The sequence below is a fragment of the Mobula birostris genome, chromosome 15, assembly GCF_030028105.1.
Source record: "Mobula birostris isolate sMobBir1 chromosome 15, sMobBir1.hap1, whole genome shotgun sequence".
Classification (NCBI taxonomy): Eukaryota; Metazoa; Chordata; class Chondrichthyes; order Myliobatiformes; family Myliobatidae; genus Mobula; species Mobula birostris.
In genome coordinates, this window is record NC_092384.1 from 16,291,404 (window position 1) to 16,309,968 (window position 18,565).

General features: G+C 43.6%; 1 protein-coding gene across 2 annotated transcripts in view; it reads left to right on the forward strand.

Moving 5' to 3' along the window:
• Positions 1-18,565, forward strand: part of ndrg4 (NDRG family member 4) — a 240,336-nt gene that overhangs the window by 71,020 nt on the left and 150,751 nt on the right. For both annotated transcript variants that reach the window (XM_072279374.1, XM_072279373.1), the window contains exon 2: positions 4,626-4,731. In XM_072279374.1, coding sequence (XP_072135475.1) covers positions 4,653-4,731 — 79 coding nt within the window. In that variant the 5' untranslated portion in view covers positions 4,626-4,652. The remainder of the gene's footprint in view (positions 1-4,625; positions 4,732-18,565) is intronic.

Genomic DNA, 18,565 nt, shown 5'->3' on the forward strand with positions numbered 1-18,565 from the left:
AGAATTCAGTCAGACTCATGAGACATAATATGCCCCTCACAAATCATGCTGGTTATCCCTAATCAGACTATCCTTCTCCAAATCCTGTCTCTAGGAATCCTGTCCAATAGTTTGCCCACTCACTGGGATACAAATCCGAAGATTATTCTTATTACCTTGAGCAAAAGAATAATGTTTGCCAACCTCCAATCTTCTGGTACTTCACCTGTGGCCAGTGAGGATGCAAAAATCATTGCTATGGGTGCAGCAGTTATCTAGGATATATTCCATTCAGCCCCAGTACATTTCTATCCTAATGTTTTTCAAATGTTCCAGCACATTCTCGTTCTTAATGTTGACATGTTCCAGCATGTTAGCCTTTTCTACACCATTCTCGCATTCATTAAGGACACCCTCACTGGTAAATGCTGAAGCAAGTTTTTCATTGAGGACCTTAATACTGGGAAATTATAGGCCGGTGAGTCTGATACGAGAAATGGGCATTTTATTGGAAAATATTCTAAGGAACTGGATATACAAGTATTTGGATAGATATGGATTGATTGGGGATAGTCAGCATGGGTCTGTGCATGATAGGTTGTGTCTATCCAATTTTATAGTTTTACGAGGAAGTTACCAGGAAGAATGATGAAGGCATGACAGTGGATGCTGTTTACATGGACTTGACCAAGGCCTTTGACAAGGTCTCACATGTGATGTTGGTCAAGAATGTTCATTCACTGGGCATTCAGGATGAGGTAGTAAATTGGGTTAGACATTGGCTTTGTGGGAGAAGTCAGAGAGTGGTAGTAGATGGTTGCCTGTCTGACAGGAGGCCTGTGACTAGTGGAGTGCCGCAGGTATCGGTGCTGGGCCCATTGCTGTTTGTCATCTATATCAACAATGTGGATGATAATGTGGTAAATTGGATCAGCAAATTTGCCGATGACACCATGATTTGGGCTGTAGTGGTCAATGAGGAAGGCTATCAAAGCTTGCAGCAGGATCTGGACCAGCTGGAAAAATAGGTTGAAAAATGGCAGATGGAATTTAATGCAGACAGGTGTGAGGTGTTGCACATTGGGAGGACAAACCAGGGGAGGACTTGCACAGTGAACGGTGGAGCACTGAGGAGTGCAGTAGAAGAGAGGGATATGGGCTTACAGATCCATATTTCCTTGAAAGTAGCGTCACGGGTAGATACGGTCACAAAGAGAGCTTTGGCATGTTGGCCATAAATAAAAAAAATTGAGTACAGGAGCTGGGATGTTATGTTGGAGTTGTATAAGATAATGGTGACTCCCAATTTGGACTATTGTGTGAAGCTACCTACCTACAGAAAAAATATCAATAAGATTGAAAGAATGCAGAGAAAATTTACTAGACTGTTGCCAGGACTTGAGGACCTGAATTATAGGGAAAGGTTGAAGAGGTTAGGACTTCATTCCCTGGAGCATAGGAGAATGAGGGAAGATTTGATAAAGGTATGCAAAATTATGAGGCGTATAGCTAGGGTAAGTGCAAGCAGACTTTTTCCAGTAACTAGAAGAAAAAGTCTAAAGGTCATGGGTCAAGGGTGAAATGTGAAATGTTTAGGGGTAACACTCTGGGGAACAACTTCACTCAGAGGCTGGAATGAGCTGCCAGCAGAAGTGGTGGATGCGGGTACAGTTTCAATATTTAAGAGAAATTTGGATAGGTAAATGGATGGGAGGCGTATGGTGGACTATGGTCCAGGTACAGGTCAATGGGTCCAGACAGTAATAGTTCAGAACGTACTAGATGGGCCAAAAGGCCTCTTTCTGTGTAGTAGTGTTCTTTGACTCTATGATCTCCCCTAATTCCACAGACTCCAGGCACACATTTCCTTTTTAATCCCTGATCTGTCCTACCTTCACTCTAGTCATCCTCCTAATCTTCACATACGTGTAGAATGTCTTGGGATTTTCCTTAATCCTACTCACCAAGGCCTTCTCATTGTCTCTTCTAGCTCTCCTAAGTCTCTTCTTAAGCTCTTTCCTAGTTACCTTACAACTCTCAAGAGCCTGTCTGATCCTTGCTTTCTTAACTTATGTATACTTCCTTTTCCCTCTTGACTAGATGTCCCACTTCTTTTATCAGCCATGGTTTCTTCACCTTGCCAACCTTTCCCTACCTCAAAGGGACAAACCTATCCAGAATGCCATGCATGTGCTCCTGAAACAAACTCCATATTTCCATTGTACATTTCCCTGAGTACATCTGTTCCCATTTATGTTCCCAAGTTCCTGCCAAATAGCTTCATAATTTGCCCTTCCCCAATTAAATATTTTGCCATACAGTATGCTCCCAAACCTATCCAAGGTTATGGTAATAGTCAAGGAGTTGTGGTCACGGTCTCTAAAATGCTCACCCAGAGAGAGATTATTCTCTTGACCAGGCTCACTGCTTTGTACTATATCCAGCATGGCCTCTCCTCTGGATGGCCTGTCCACATATTGTGTTAGGAGTCCTTCCTGGTCAATCCTTCTGGAAGATGTTTACAGAGTAGGTTTACAGTGCAATTACAGAATCACTACTTTAGATAAATGAAAAAGAGTAATGTTATGGTCACTGGTTTACAATGACATATTGATTATAAACTGGTGCAGTACTATGTTACGACTAAGAGGAGGCAGGGATGTTGAGACTATGCAATCGCTGTATTTACTAAGATTTGGAGATGAAATTATGCATTAATTACTGATTTAACAGGCTTCCAAATGGTGGGGCTCTGTAATCACTGATTCAACATGTATACTGTGTGAGGAGCTTTTACAGTTGTGATATACAGGTGTCCCCCGCTTTTCAAATGTTCACTTTACGAAACCTCACTGTTACGAAAGACCTACATTAGTACCCTGTTTTTGCTTTCAGAAGGTGTTTTCACTGTTACAAAGAAAGGCAGCGCGCGAAAAATCAGTGCGTGATAAAAGGCAGCACGCGCCCCAAGCAGCCGCTCTCCCCCGGATTCGGAACGGCATTGCCTTAACACGTTGCATTGAGCAGCCGTTAGCAAGATGAGTTCTAAGGTGTCGGAAAAGCCTGAAAGAGTAAGGGTGTTACATTTAGCGTAAAACTAGACATAATTAAACATTTCGATCGTGGTGAACGAAGCAAGGACAAAGTAAGTTTGGCTTGTGGAAGTTGACGAAGATGATGTTGAAGAGGTTTTGGCATCCCATGACCAAGAACTGATAGATGAAGAGCTGATGTAATTGGAAGAGGAAAGGATAACAATCAAAACCGAATGCAACCAAATGCAGAAAGTGAAGCAACTGCGTGAGATTTTCACTGCAGTGATAAAGCATGGCTTTAATTTTGAAAGGGTACATCGGTTTAGGGGATATTTACAGGATAGTTTGAGTCCTTACAAACAACTGTATGATAGAAGAATGCGCGAGGCTCAGTAGTCAAGCAAGTCTTCCACATCAGCCACAGCAGATGACGAACCTGGACCTTCGACATCGAGGCGGACAGTCATAGGAGAAGATGAGCTGCCTGCCCTGATCGACGATGAGATGACACCCCCGTGTCCCACTACCCCAACACCCGTGCCCCGGACAGATACTGTACCGATTTGCGAAGAACGCAGTGGTAGCCAGGAGGCGCACAGCACATCTTTAAGAAAAAAGCCGAAATAAACATGCTAATTAATTAGGTGCCACCTAGCACGTAATTGTCGGCCCAGATCAGAGGTGATGCAATGGGCAATCGCCTCTGATCCGCGCCGACATTTACGTGCCGGGCAGCACCTAATTAATTAGCATGTTTATTTTGGCTTTTTTCTTAAAGATGTGCTGAGTGCCTCCTGGCTACTGCTGCGTTCTTCGCGGCAATGTATCGGGTCGGCGGCCCGGAGGGTGGGGGCCACTGCATCACCCAGCTTGCGACGACTCAGTCTAACACACCATCATCAGTGTGCTTGGCGCTGTTTTCCCAATTCCGGTAAGTGATACTATACTGTACGTACATTATTTCTACTTTATATAGGCTGTGTATTTTTACATGTTATTTGGTAGGTTTGGCAGCTTCATAATTTAAAGGTTACTGGAGAGCGCGTTTATGCCAACAGCGCTTGCGTGAGATTTTCGCTACGGAGATCTGTGCAGGCAATCGTAGAGAAGTATTTCTACTTTATATAGGCTGTGTATTTATCATATCATTCCTGCTTTTACTATATGTTACTGTTATTTTAGGTTTTATGTGTTATTTGGCATGATTTGGTAGGTTATTTTTGGGTCTGCAAACGCTCACAAGATTTTCCCATATAAATAAATGGTAATTGCTTCTTCGCTTTACGACATTTCGGCTTACGAACCGTTTCATAGGAACACTCTACCTTCGGATGGTGGGGTAAACCTGTATTATACAAGGAATATAATGCAAGGTAATACAATCACTAATTTAATGAGAGAGGGATTGTAAGGAGTACAATATCAAATAGATTGAACAAGGGATCCATTAATGAGGAATAATGTCTACGCTTGTGTGTATAATGGATAAGAAGGTGACCATATGTAATGCCTGAGTTTATCATATAATGTGCGGATGTGTGCAATCAGGAATTTTGGTAAATAAAAATAAGATTTCCAGTAACTGATTGTTGTTGTTGTCAATCTCTCTAGGAGCATGACATTGAAACCCCCTATGGGATGTTGCATGTTGTTATCCGTGGTGCTCCTAAAGGAAACCGCCCAGCAATCCTGACCTACCATGATGTCGGAATGAACCGTAAGTACTGCATTGCCTATCATGGAAGAAACACGTGGCTCAGATTTGGAAATAAGATTTTTTATACAATGGCAATGAAAGGGAAGGAAGTTAACATTGAATTATTATACACATCAGGAGTTAGTGGAAAACTGGTTAATTCCACATAATAAGAATGAACAGGAAAGAGTTTTTCCTATCAAAGCATAAACAATACAGGCAGTTGAATAAGAAACGGTTTAGTATATTGTGGCATGCAACTGGAAGGCATTGGATCTTTTGGAATTCTTTGTAAAGAGGTTGAGTGAGAAGGAGTTGGATCCCTTGGAGCTCTATGCAGGTTGATGTGGAAATGTCCTGGTCCTTTGGCACTCTGTATAATAGAATTGGATGTCCATTTTGATACTGTACAAAGAGTTTAGTCTGTTGGAAATCCATACAAGTGATTCATGGACATAATTTTGGGTGAGTAATATATTTGCAATATTAAACACTGTTTAATTATGCTTGAAGATATGCAGACCAGAGAATGTTGTGTTTGTTTGCTGGTCCACCCTGACTTACAGGTATTAGTCAGGTGAGGTACATTGGTGTTGATATTGACCTTTTCTGCCCTGGATAGGAGAGAGGAATATACAGTCAGGGTTAGTTATTCTGTGGTGCCTGTAGATAACTTAAGAGTCAACTTTAATTCTAATTCTTGCCTTTTAACGTAGAGTCAAAAACTGCTGATCTTTGGTGTCCAAACTCATGGAAACATTTGAACTTTGCTATATGATAAAGGAGACCAAGCAGCATTTAGTTTTCCTTCTGCCTTCATGATGCAGTGGTAATGGATTTGCTGGCTAGTTGGAGTCTCTGTCAAATTGACTACAACAGTCCAGGCTGAAAGTGAAAACAATTGAGGTTAAGAGGTTTGGGCAGCTGTAAATCTAGTCTTTTTTCCCCTTCTCAACTATGATACTTTTACAGTGTCAAATTACTCATGTTTTGTGCATTCTAAATTGTATTTTAAATAAGAAATCTGTTTTTAGACAGCATCTAGGAAGGGGAATAAACAGTTGACGTTTTGCGTGAGACACTTAATATTGACCCAAAAAGGGTTTTAGTCCGAAACGTCAGCTGTTTATTATCCTGTCCATAGGTGCCCTCTGATATGCTGAGCTCCTCCAGCATTTTGTATGTGTTGTTCAAGATTTTCAATATCTGCAGAATCTCTTGTGTTTATGAATTGCTAACTACTAAGTCCATTTGCTGAAGCAGTCTATTCTAGAGGTTGATTATAGGCCTACTTAAATATCATGCTGAGTATTAGTTTTAAGTTTACCTTCCATGTTAAATGCAGCCTGTAATATGATTTGAATTTTTGGGACAAGGTTAAACTGTTTGTGCTGTATTGTGCTGTATCAAATCTGTTAATAAACTTGAAAAGAAGATTATATCATCCACGTGGAACTATTATTTTAAGCAATAGATTGAGTGGCAAATTAAAAGAGCAGTACTTCAGAAAATAGCTGTCCATCCAGTTCCCAGGTAGACTACTGTCCTCTACACTATATCATTGGCATCACAGACTGGATACTAGTTATGATGTCTGCTTGAAGGAAGCAGCCTTTATTGAAAGCCATTAAAAGTGGACATTATGAGATCGTTGTTAAGGAGTGTGTTCATGCACCATGCACAACATCATTATACTTTTATAGTTGGATGTTATCTGAATGCAACAGTGATTTTTATTGGTGGGGCCCCTCTTTCCTGCTGAAATTGACCTTTTTGAAAACTGCTTGTGATCTAAGAAAAGTTGAAGGGTCTCGGCCCGAAACGTCGACTGTACCTCTTCCTATAGATGCTGCCTGGCCTGCTGCATTCACCAGCATTTTTTGTGTGTGTTGCCTGTGATCTAAGATAAAGTTTTATCTGTGGGTATTACAAATTTATGGTTCAGAGTTTTGCTTTCCTTGTTTGGGATTCATAGTTGGATGCAAGGGAAATGGAGTTGTTCAAGACGGATGACAAATTTCCTATAGAGACACAAGCCCGTCCTGATTAAAGGTCATAGCCCAAGACGTCAACTGATCATTTCCTTCCATTAGTGCTGCCTGACTTGCTGTTTCTTCCAGCATTTTGTGTTGTGTTAGGTACGGATTTCCAATGGTTTGGATATTAAGCCTAACTAAAGCTTGATTTCCATAGATGAAAACTTATTGGAAGATGCTTTATTTTTGAAGCTGACTAAATCTAGTATACATATAATAGTTTTTAATCACACTTTGAGAAAGAATTGTGCAACCACTAAATGATTTATTTTTTTTAAACCGTGGAAAACTTGCAAGTAGCACAAAGGCCATTTAGCTCATTGTGTCTGTGCTAGTCCAATAAGGGCTCTGTAGCCTTTTCACCTTTCCATATTTGATCTATAACCCTGCAGGGGCTCTTCAAGAACACATCCAAGTATTGCCTAAATGTAGTAAAAGTTTCTGATGCAAACACTTTCACATGGCATACATCAAATCCTTACCACCCTGAATGAACTCTTTTTCCTCATCCCTCTCTCTAATTGGTCCAATTATTTTAGTTTCATGCCCTCGGCTTTTCAATATTTTGCTAAGGGGAAAGGTATCTTTGTCATAAGGAGGTGGCTGGGAACAGACCCAAGTGCAAGACACAGATACTGAAGTACTAGGGACAGGACTAGGATACAGGGTGAGGGCTAGGACATGGACATGAAAACCGGGAACCCGGAACAGGACTGGACAAGAGGGCTCGGAGCCTGGGCTTGGATTCCGAGCCAGAGACTGGACAAGGACCCAGAACCTGGGTCTTGCCTCTGGCTCGGACCCCAGAACTAGGCAAGGACGTGACTTGGCTGGCAGGCAGGACAAGGCTGAAATCTTCAGACTTGAGGCGAGGCTGGAGACCAGAGACTTGAGGCGAGGCTGGAGACCAGAGACTTGAGGTGAGGCTGGAGACCCGAGACTTGAGGCGAGGCTGGAGACCCGAGACTTGAGGCGAGGCTGGTGACCTGAGACTGGAGGCGAGGCTTGAGACTTGGGGTCTTGAAGCTTGGCTTGGGGTGAGGCTTAAGGCTTGGGGACTTGAAACTCCTCCTGGGCAGGGTGCGGATCTCCACCCGACAGAGGCAAGGGACAGGAAGGGACAGAACCCACCGTAGGGTAACGGTAATCTGGCCTGACTTACCTGATGGCGGAAAGGGACAGGAAGGGACAGAACCCACCACAGGGTAATGGCAATCTGGCCTGGCTTACCCGATGGAGGCAAGGGACAGGACCCACTGCAGGGTAATGGCAATCTGGCCTGGCTTACCCGACGGAAGCAAGGGACAGGAAGGGAGCTAGGTTCAGGGTGGCTCCAAGACAAGACTTCAGGCGAGACGAGGCGAGAGTTACCAGCAAGACAAGCAAGGCTTCATACAATGCAAGGCGAGACAAGAACTTCAGGCGAGGCAAGAGTTACCAGCAAGACAAGGCAAGGCTTCAGGTGAGGAAACAGAAGGCAGGGGAAGGGATACAAGGAGTAAGGACAAGAACAATGCAGCAGCCGCGCCCTGGTCTCTGGAGGTATTTATGCAGCCAGCCCCAACGAGAATCAGCTGCTTCAAGTAGTGCTCAACAGGAACAGAAACAAGGTAGACAGGAAAACCTGCAGCAAGGGTCGATGGACCGGACCGTGAATCGGAATGCGGACTTCACGGACCGGACCATGACAATCTTCTCATTTATTGAACAAAACAAAAACAACAATTGTTGGAAATCCAAAACAAAGACACAAATTCTGGAGGTACTTAGCAGGTCAGGCAGCATCAGTGGGGAGAAGAATAAAGTCAACTCTTCAGGTCAAAAATGTCTTCATTCCAAACTGGAAAAGTGAGAAAGCTGATGTGTTTCAAGTTGCAGAGAGCAGTGGGGGTAGAGAGAGCGGAGGAAATCTCCACAACAAAATGTCACTAAAGTTATCAAGGTAATAAGTATTTTAAGAACTGGCAGTTAGAAATGGAAAAGAAATCAGGAGGAAATTATTACCTTGAGTGATCTCTTAAATTAACTGTTACTGACAGTCTCTGTGTGGATGTGGCTGTATTTTACTGCTCTATCTCTACTGGTTTTTAACCTTTTATACTTTATACTTTATTGTCGCTAAACAATTGATACTAGAACGTACAATCATCACAGCGATATTTGATTCTGTGCTTTCCGCTCCCTGGAGTACAAATATTAAATATTAAAAATAGTAAAAATTAGTAAATATTAAAATTTTAAATTATAAATCATAACTAGAAAATACAAAAATGGAAAGTAAGGTAGTGCAAAAAAACTGAGAGGCAGGTCCAGATATTTGGAGGGTACGGCCCAGATCCAGGTCAGGATCCGTTCAGCAGTCTTATCACAGTTGGAAAGAAGCTGTTCCCAAATCTGGCCGTATGAGTCTTTAAGCTCCTGAGCCTTCTCCTGGAGGGAAGAGGGACGAAAAGTATGTTGGCTGGGTGGGTCGTGTCCTTGATTATCCTGGCAGCACTGCTCTGACAGCATGCGGTGTAAAGTGAGTCCAAGGATGGAAGATTGGTTCGTGTGATGTGCTGCGCCGTGTTCACGATCTTCTGCAGCTTCTTTCGGTCTTGGACAGGACAACTTCCATACCAGGTTGTGATGCACCCTAGAAGAATGCTTTCTACGGTGCATCTATAAAAATTAGTGAGGGTTTTAGAGGACAGGCTAAATTTCTTTAGTTTTCTCAGGAAGTAAAGGTGCTCGTGGGCCTTCTTGGCAGTGAACTCTGCTTGGTTGGAGCAAGTCAGTTCATTTGTGATATTGACCCCGAGGAACTTAAAACTTTTGACCTGTTCCACTTGCGCACCACTGATGTAAATTGGGTCGTGCGGTCTGCTGAAGTCAACAATCAATTCCTTCATCTTGCTGTCGTTGAGGGATAGGTTATTGTCTTAGAAACATAGAAAATAGGTGCAGGAGTAGGCCATTCGGCCCTTCAAGCTTGCACCACCATTCGGTATGATCGTGGCTGATCATCCAACTCAGAACCCTGTACCAGCCTTCCCTCCATACCCCCGATCCCTTTAGCTACAAGGGCCATATCTAACTCCCTCTTAAATATAGCCAATGAACTGGCCTCAACTGTTTCCTGTGGCAGGGAATTCCACAGATTCACCACTCTCTGTGTGAAGAAGCTTTTCCTAATCTCGGTCCTAAAAGGCTTCCCCTTTATCCTCAAACAGTGACTCCTCGTTCTGGACTTCCCCAACATCGGGAACAATCTTCCTGCATCTAGCCTGTCCAATCCCTTTAGGATTTTATACGTTTCAATAAGATACCCCCATATCTTCTAAATTCCAGAGAGTATAAGCCTAGTTGATCCAGTCTTTCATCATATGAAAGTCCTGCCATCCCAGGAATCAATCTGGTGAACCTTCTTTGTACTCCCTCTATGGCAAGGATGTCTCTCCTCAGATTAGGAGACCAAAACTGCACACAATACTCCAGGTGTGGTCTCACCAAGGCCTTGTACAACTGCAGCAGTACCTCCCTGCTCCTGTACTCGAATCCTCTTGCTATGAATGCCAGCATACCATTCGCCTTTTTCACCACCTGCCGTACCTGCATGCCCACTTTCAATGACTGGTGTATAATGACACCCAGGTCTCGTTGCACCTCCCCTTTTCCTAATCGGCCACCATTCAGATTATTGTTTTCCTGTTTTTGCCACCAAAGTGGATAACCTCACATTTATCCACATTAAATTGCATCTGTCATGAATTTGCCCACTCACCTAACCTATCCAAGTCACCCTGCACCCTCATAGCATCCTCCTCACAGCTAACACTGCCGCCCAGCTTCGTGTCATCTGCAAACTTGGAAATGCTGCACTTAATTCCCTTATCCAAGTCATTAATATATATTGTAAACAACTGGGGTCCCAGCACTGAGCCTTGCGGTACCCCACTAGTCTTCGCAGCATGCCACCAGGTTCTTAATTTTCTCTCTGTACTCAGCTTTGTAAATCTCTTTTCCACCCTTTCTGATGCAATTACATTCATTCTATAAAAGAGTGACTAGAATTGCATTTAATTCTTAGGCCTTGACCAGCTAGGAAAGCAAATAGAATGGCGGATGCTGAAATCTGAAACAAGAACAAAAAGGCCGGAAGATCTCAGCCAGTCAAGCAGCATCTGTGTAAAGAGAAACCAGTTACTATTTCAGCTTCTGGATCCTTCCTTGGGGTCCTTTCTTGTCCTCTGTGTTGACAAGTACTGTGATTAATTTGCCCAATTGAAGAGAAGACTACCATGTACATGTTCAACAAATACTCAGGTTGGAACTCCTCCAATACCTGGATGCTATGGTCACATACTTCTGTCCCTCTGGTCTGATTATCTCTATAGTATTTAAACTAAGGAGTGGGAATGCCTTCTGGAATCAAGTACCAGCTAGCCTATCTCCTTCATAATGCATACCAGTGTCATAATCACAGACTTCAGCTCATCAGTTCACAGCCAAACTTTCTTAGACTGTAGGTACTTACTGAATACATGGTTGCCTTAGATCCCAGTGGTTTCCATCAATTTCCAGATACTGCTGCTGCAACACATCATCATCTGCTATGCTTGTCTGAAAATAATTCCTTTATTTGATTTAATCAGCTCATTTAATTCTGCCACCACCAGCTTAACATCAACAGAGTCCGTACTCTGTGGATGCTGCACTCGAGAACACTGAACTAAATGCACACTGTACTTGGAGTTCTCACCCAGCTCTTGAGGGCTTCCAACATGACTGTGAGTGATTGTGACAGCAGAGAACATACAAATTACCATGGCCTATAAGTACAAGGAAAGGATAAAATTCAGTTTATGTTGTTTAAGATTTTAAATAAAAAATCAAACTAATAGTGTTATTTGGGAGGGGAGAGCCAGGATACTGATGTTGGCACTAGTACTGTGAGCTGTTGGCTCTATGGTTAGTTGGTCACCTGGTTAGCCAGAGACAATGAAAGGAGCATGAATCCATTGCAAAGTAAGAAAGTGGGAGAAGAAAATAATCTTTATAATTACAATATATTAATAACTTCTATTTATTATTTATGGTGCAACTGTAACGAAAACCAATTTCCCCCGGGATCAATAAAGTATGACTATGACTATGACTAACTATTGCCACCATTTCTCCCCACTGAACACCTGTGGCTATATGTGTTTCTGTCCTTTAAAGCCTGGTTTAACAGCCAGGGAATATTGTTTGTATCTGTTCCTGGATGAGCAGAAATTTCTTTCAACTGAGCATTAGGAAGCGTGAAGCCTTTATGTTAATTCTCAGCAACTGTTCAAGCTTGAACCAAGTTCTCTACACCTAACTTATCATATTTGACTAGAGTTGAGTTTCTAACTTGGTATCTTCTCCATCATTGAGGCTGCTTCCTTCCAGAAAAATAGATTTTCTAGCTCTTCCCCTGCCCAGTTCACCTGGTTTGATATATTTGTATCTGTCATCTCTGCAGAATCCCTGACTAGTCTGCCTGCTTCCAGCCTCCATAAACCTTGAGTTTTCTACAACTCAGCTTTAAATATTCTCTTATATTAAACCGCATGCACTCATCAGCCTGGATTTGCTGATCTACGTTGACCAACTGTGCAGCAAAGTTATAGATTCACACCTTGCTTACAAAGCCTGTCGTCGTTCTGTCTTGTGTATGTATTTACTAGCATTCTTGCAACCCCCGGAGATGTCTCTACTGTTCCTATTCTGGCCTCTTGCACACCCTTGATTCATTTTAGTTACACCATTATTAATGGCTGTACCTTCAGCTGTTGAGCCATTAAGCTGTGTAATTCCCTGCCTTTGCCTGCCCTTCTGTCATTTTGTTTCTTGCTTAAAACCTACTCCTTTGACCAAACTGTTCCAGCATCTCATTATCTTGGAAAGTGTCAAATGTTGTTTAGTAACATGCCTTTGGTGATGGCTGGTATATTTTGCACTGTGTGAGGTGGTATGTCAATCCAGTTAGTCATTGTGAAGAGGAGCAAGGGAGAGAAGAATAATTGAATAAAGTACTTGTATCTTAAGCAATTACTACGAATATCCTGTGGGCAGTGGCACACAGAAGTAAACACTCGGTGTCATTCCCACCTCCCAGTCAGTAAGTGCTTCAGCAGAGTTAAGTATGACCCTGCCAAGATGGACATTAGAGAATCTCCTCTGGGTTCAAGATGAACTGTGGACAATGGTGATAGGGTTCTGTTGCCAGCAGTATAAACTTTGGTGACATATGCTATATGTTTATGGGATGGCTATATCATTCATCTGGGCAGGGAAATAATTTCAGGGGCTGAGGCTGGCAGCTAGATTTGAGAATGGATAAATGCAAGCAGAGTCAGTATCAGGTTTAACATCACTGGCCTATGTTGGGAAAGTTCTTCTGTGGCAGCAGTACATTGCAAAACATCATTAAAAAAACTATCAGTTACAATAAAAGACATTCAGTATATGAAATTAAATTAAATAAATAAAATAGTGAGGTAGTGTTCATGGGTCAGTGGGCCATTCCGAAATCTGATGACGGAGGGGAAGGAGCTGTCCCTGAACATTGTGTTTCAACTCTTGTACCTCTTCCTTGATGGTAGCACCAAGAAGACAGCAAGGCCTGGGTGATGGGGCCTCGATGTTGGGGTTGCTAGTGCCCATGATGGAGCTGGCTGAGTTTACGGCGATGCAATCAAGTAGAATGCTCTCCACACTACATCTGTAGACATTTATGAGAGTCTTTGAAGTGTCCTCAAACTCCTGTGAAATGTAGCTGCTATCTTCTTTGCTGCCTTTTTAATCACATCAAAATGTTGGGCCCAGGCTAGATCTTCAGAGATGTTGACACCCACAAACTTGAAACTGCTCACCCTTTCCACTGCTGATCCCTCAATGAGGACTGGTGTGTGTTCCCTCGACTCCCCCTTCCTGAACTCCACAATCAATCCCTTGGTTTTACCGCTGTTGAGTGCAACATTGTTGCTATGACACCATTCAACCAGCTGGTCTGTCTGGCTCCTGTACGCCTCCTCTTCACTATCTGAAATTCTGCCAACAATAGTTGTATCATTGGCAAATTTATAGATGGTGTTTGAGCTGTGCCCAGCCACATAGTCATGGGTGTGGGGAGAGTAGAGCAGTGCGCTAAGCATGCATCCTTGAGGTGCAGCCGTATTGATTGCCAGCAAGGAGGAGATGTTATTTCCAATCCACACTGACTGTGGTCTCCCACTGAGGAAGTCAAGGATCCAGTTGCAGAGGGAGGAACAGAGGCCCAGATTTTGGAGCTTGTTGATTAGAACTGAGGGTATGATTGTGTTGAACAGCAGAATGACGTAGATATTACTATTGTCCAGGTGATCTAAGGCCGAGTGGAGAGCCAGTAAGATTGTATCTGGGAAAGAGATCACAGGGTCACTGGATGCAGGTGTAGTTTTATTCTCCCTTTCAAGTACAACTGGAATTGGAACAGAATACATTTGAATGCACAGCTATTAATAAACTTGGATAACCATTCAGTTGTAGCACCCAGCCATTGTGGGACTATTTATGGACAAATAGTGTGCCTCATTTGGTCCACATTGCATTAACAGCTGGCCTGGTGTCTCTGAGAAATCAACTAGTCTGGCCTACTATTAGAATATGTATGTCCCTGAACAGCTATGGCCATGAGTGTTTCCACCCTTTTAAACCTGGTTTACCAGCCAGCAGATATTGCTGGAAGCTGCTTTGGTGCAGAAGGTTATTAAGATGCAGAACACAGACAGCTGCTGCTGTTTGTGACTGGTTGCTACCGTGAGAAATTTAATGCAGAAAAATTATGGAAATGGGGCTGTGGGTCTGCGGGGTGTTGAAGCTAGTCCTTTGAAGTTGTCTGTAATTGATCATTTCTGCAGATAATAGGTTTGTGTTTGATTTTTAATGGTGCAGCCATGTTGTGTGTGGTGCAGTGTAGGTCACCTTGAGAACTCTGCAGATGAATCTGGAAGATCATGAGTGCGATGCTCAGTCACAGTCATGAATATAAAACTCAAGGGCTGATACAACTCACTAAAGCTCGTCTTGTATCTAGAGCAATTTGCGAAAGGGGGAGAGGGACAAATTTAACATCTGCAATCAGACATGCTTTTGTTGCAGGCAGCCTTACTGTTTGCTATGTTTCCAAACTAAAGAGGCTTTGGGGCATTCTGCACTGATAAAGGCTCATGTGCAGACTACAAACAAAGACAAGCATGATTTAACAGAGTGGATGCAGACACAGAGTGAGGTTTCACGTACTGAAATAGGTACAGAATTTATATTGTAGCAGAGCAGGGTACAGATAGGGTACAGACAGGCGCAACTTGTACACTGGTTCAGGCCAACGTGATCAGATAATGTAGTGGGTAACGGATAAGCTGTTATATCGCACTGCAGCACCCAGTGATAGACACAGACCTGACTAAAGCATGGTGGAAAGGTGACTGACGGCTCAGCAATTTTATTCGGCTTTGTCACAAGGGTAAGCTGGAAACCATTCGTGGCAATTTGATGACCCTTTAGTACTACACGTGAGCTTTATTCTGCCATAGACTCCTAGGTTGTCCTTTGACCTTCAGCACTTGATCAGGCAGTTGAGTGAGTGTGAAAGGACTGTTACTGTGAGGAGCATTGAGGCTCTGCCCCGTCCTTCTTGTCAGGTCATCTTCCCACTATATTTGCTTATTAATGGGGATCTTGGGAGAGTAACATCTCAGGGAATAGTCATTTGTTCTTGGATCCCACCTCTAAATGTGCTTGAGAGTATTAGCTGTTGATTGTATTCGCCAACTAGCTCCATTGAATTCAGTGGAACTAAAGCGGTGACAGTGTCTTAGTCATAGTCATAGTCATACTTTATTGATCCCGGGGGAAATTGGTTTTATGGCCGTGTGATACTGTTCCATGCCTTTAACACTGGTAACTATATCAGATTTATATCCTGACACTGAAAACGCCTATGCTGCTTCATTAATAGATTTGTTTTAAGGAAAGAAAGGACAAAGGAGATCAGGCTTTAGTTGGATAATTAGGCTGTTCCTTTTAGTCACCCACATAAATCAAACCTTATTACCCGGTTCACAAAGGTATTGTACCACATTCAACTTGTATCTCTTTCACAGAGGCGCTGTGCAATATTCCACTCCCTGCCCTAGTTTTGGAGTCTCTGCATTCTGTTCTGTTCCACGTGCTATTAAAGAAACACCTCTCCCTTGTGCTATGGAGGAGGAATGAACTGATCTTTTTGAGAGTCGATATAGGGTTGTAATTCCATCTTTTCCGAGACAATGCTTGAGGATGGACTGCTCGATCAGTGGTGAGGAACTTATGACACTAGCCAAAACTTCCAAACAGCTCTTTTAGGGTCGTCATTGTGGCTATTGTGGCTATCCCTCGAGGTCGAGGATGATGATCTTCGTTCTGAAGAAGTGGCCCACAGAGTGAAGACGCCTGTGCGTGTATTTGTTTAACGTGTACTTGATATTGCACTACAAGAAGCACACGATACTTCACAAATCAACCAACTGATTCCAGTGGCATGGAAACCACGAATATTGGAGCTGATGGATTTGTTGCAGCCTTCATCCGCCTTCACAGCCATTGAATTTGAAGTAACTTCGTCCGCCTGTTCCACCGTTGAGGTCTTGGTTGGGTTGTTCTTTGTCAGAGACCTCACCCTCGACCTTACCGCCGTGGGTGACCCTACCAGGAGCACAGCTCCAGACAGCATTGCTCTCGGGATCTCAGGACCACACAAGTTTCTCCACCACGACAAGGTGACAATCCACAGAGAAGTCTTTTAGGGTAATGACAGACAAAAAGGCTTTTCAGATAATAAAGTTTTCTGCATTGAGTCACTAAAAAAGCTAATAAGCAATTAGATTTTGGCTGATACATGAGGTAATAATCACACAGTACAATTGTAATCAGCTTCAACACTTTGCCTCAATATTCAATAGAGGTCCAGGGTCTGTGTTGTGTAGTAGCTAGTTCAGTGAGGATGGCTCCATTGTCTGTATTCTGTACAGATAGTTCAGCGAGGGTGGGTCCAGGGCCTGTGTTGTACATGTAGCTAGTTCAGTGAGGATGGCTCCAGGGCCTGTGTTTTGTATGAAGCCAGTTCAGTGAGGATGGCTCCAGGGTCTGTATTGTGTATGTTACCAGTTCAGTGAGGATGGTTTCTGGGTCTGTGTTGTGCAGTAGCCAGTTCAGTGAGGGTGGCTGCAGGGTCTGTGTTGTCTATGCGGCCATTTCAGTGAGGGTGGCTTCAGGGTTTGTGTTATGTATGTGTCTTGTTCACTGAGGGTGGCTCCAGGGTCTGAGCTGTGTATGTAGCTAGTTCAGTGAAGGTGGCTCCAGGGTCTGAGTTGTGTATGTAGCTAGTTCAGTGAGGATGGTTCCGGGGTCTGTGTTGTGCATATAGCTAGTTCAGTGAGGATGGCTCCAGGGTCTGTGTTGTGTATGTAACCAGTTCAGTGAGGGTACCTCAAGGGTCTGTGTAGCGTATGCAGCCAATTCAGTGAGGGTGGATTCAGGGTCTGTGTTATGTATATAGCTAGTTCACTGAGGATGGCTCCAGGGTCTCGGTTGTGTATGTACCTAGTTCAGTGAGGATGGCTCCAGGGTCTCTGTTGTGTATGTAACTAGTTCAGTGAGGATGTCTCCAGGGTATGTGTGGTGTATGTAGCTAGCTGAGTGTTGATGGCTCCAGGGTCTGTGTTGTGGAATAGGAAGTTTAGTGAGGATGGCTACAGGGTCTGTATTGTGTATGTAGCTAGTTCAGTGAGGATGGCTGCAGCGTCTGTGTTGTGTATTTATCTAGATCAGTGAGGGTGGCACCAGGGCATGTGTTTTGTAGAAGCTAGTTCAGTGAGGATGACTACAGGGTCTGTGTTATGTAGCAGATAGTTCAGTCAGGGTGGCTCCAGGGTCTGTGTTGTGTATGTAGCCAGTTCAATGAGGTTGGGTCCAGGGTCTGTGTTGTGTATGCAGCTAGTTCAGTGATGGAGGCTCCAGGGTCTGTGTTGTGTTGTAGCTAGTTCAGTGAGGATGGCTCCAGAGTCTGAGTTGTGTATGTAGCTAGTTCAGTGAGGATGACTCCAGGGTCTCTGTTGTGCATGTACCTAGTTCAGTGAGGGTGGCTCCAGGGTCTGTGTTGTATATGTAGCTAGTTCAGTGAGAATGACTCCAGAGTCTCTGTTGTGTATGTTGCTAGTTCACTGAGGATGGCTCCAGGGTCTGAGTTGTGTATGTACCTAGTTCAGTGAGGATGGCTCCAGGGTCAGTGTTGTGTATGTAGCTAGTTCAATGAGGGTGGCTCCGTGGTCTATGTTGTGTATGTAGCCAGTTCAGTGAGGATGGCTCCGGGGTTTGTGTTGTGTAATAGCCAGTTCAGTGAGGATGGCTCCAGTGTCTGAGTTGTGTATGTACCTAGTTCAGTGAGGATGGCTCCAGGGTCAGTGTTGTGTATGTAGCTAGTTCAATGAGGGTGGCTCCGTGGTCTATGTTGCGTATGTAGCCAGTTCAGTGAGGATGGCTCCGGGGTCTGTGTTGTGTAATAGCCAGTTCAGTGAGGATGGCTCCAGTGTCTGTGTTGTGTATGTAGCTAGTTCACTGAGCTTGACTCCAGGGTCTGTATTGTCTAGTAGCTAGTTCAGTGAGGATGGCTCCAGGGTCTGTTGTGTAGTAGCTAGTTCAGTGAGGGTGGTTCCAGCGTCTGTGTTGTGTATGTAGCTAGTTTAGTGGGGATGGCTCCAGGGTCTAGAAACATAGAAAATACGTGCAGGAGT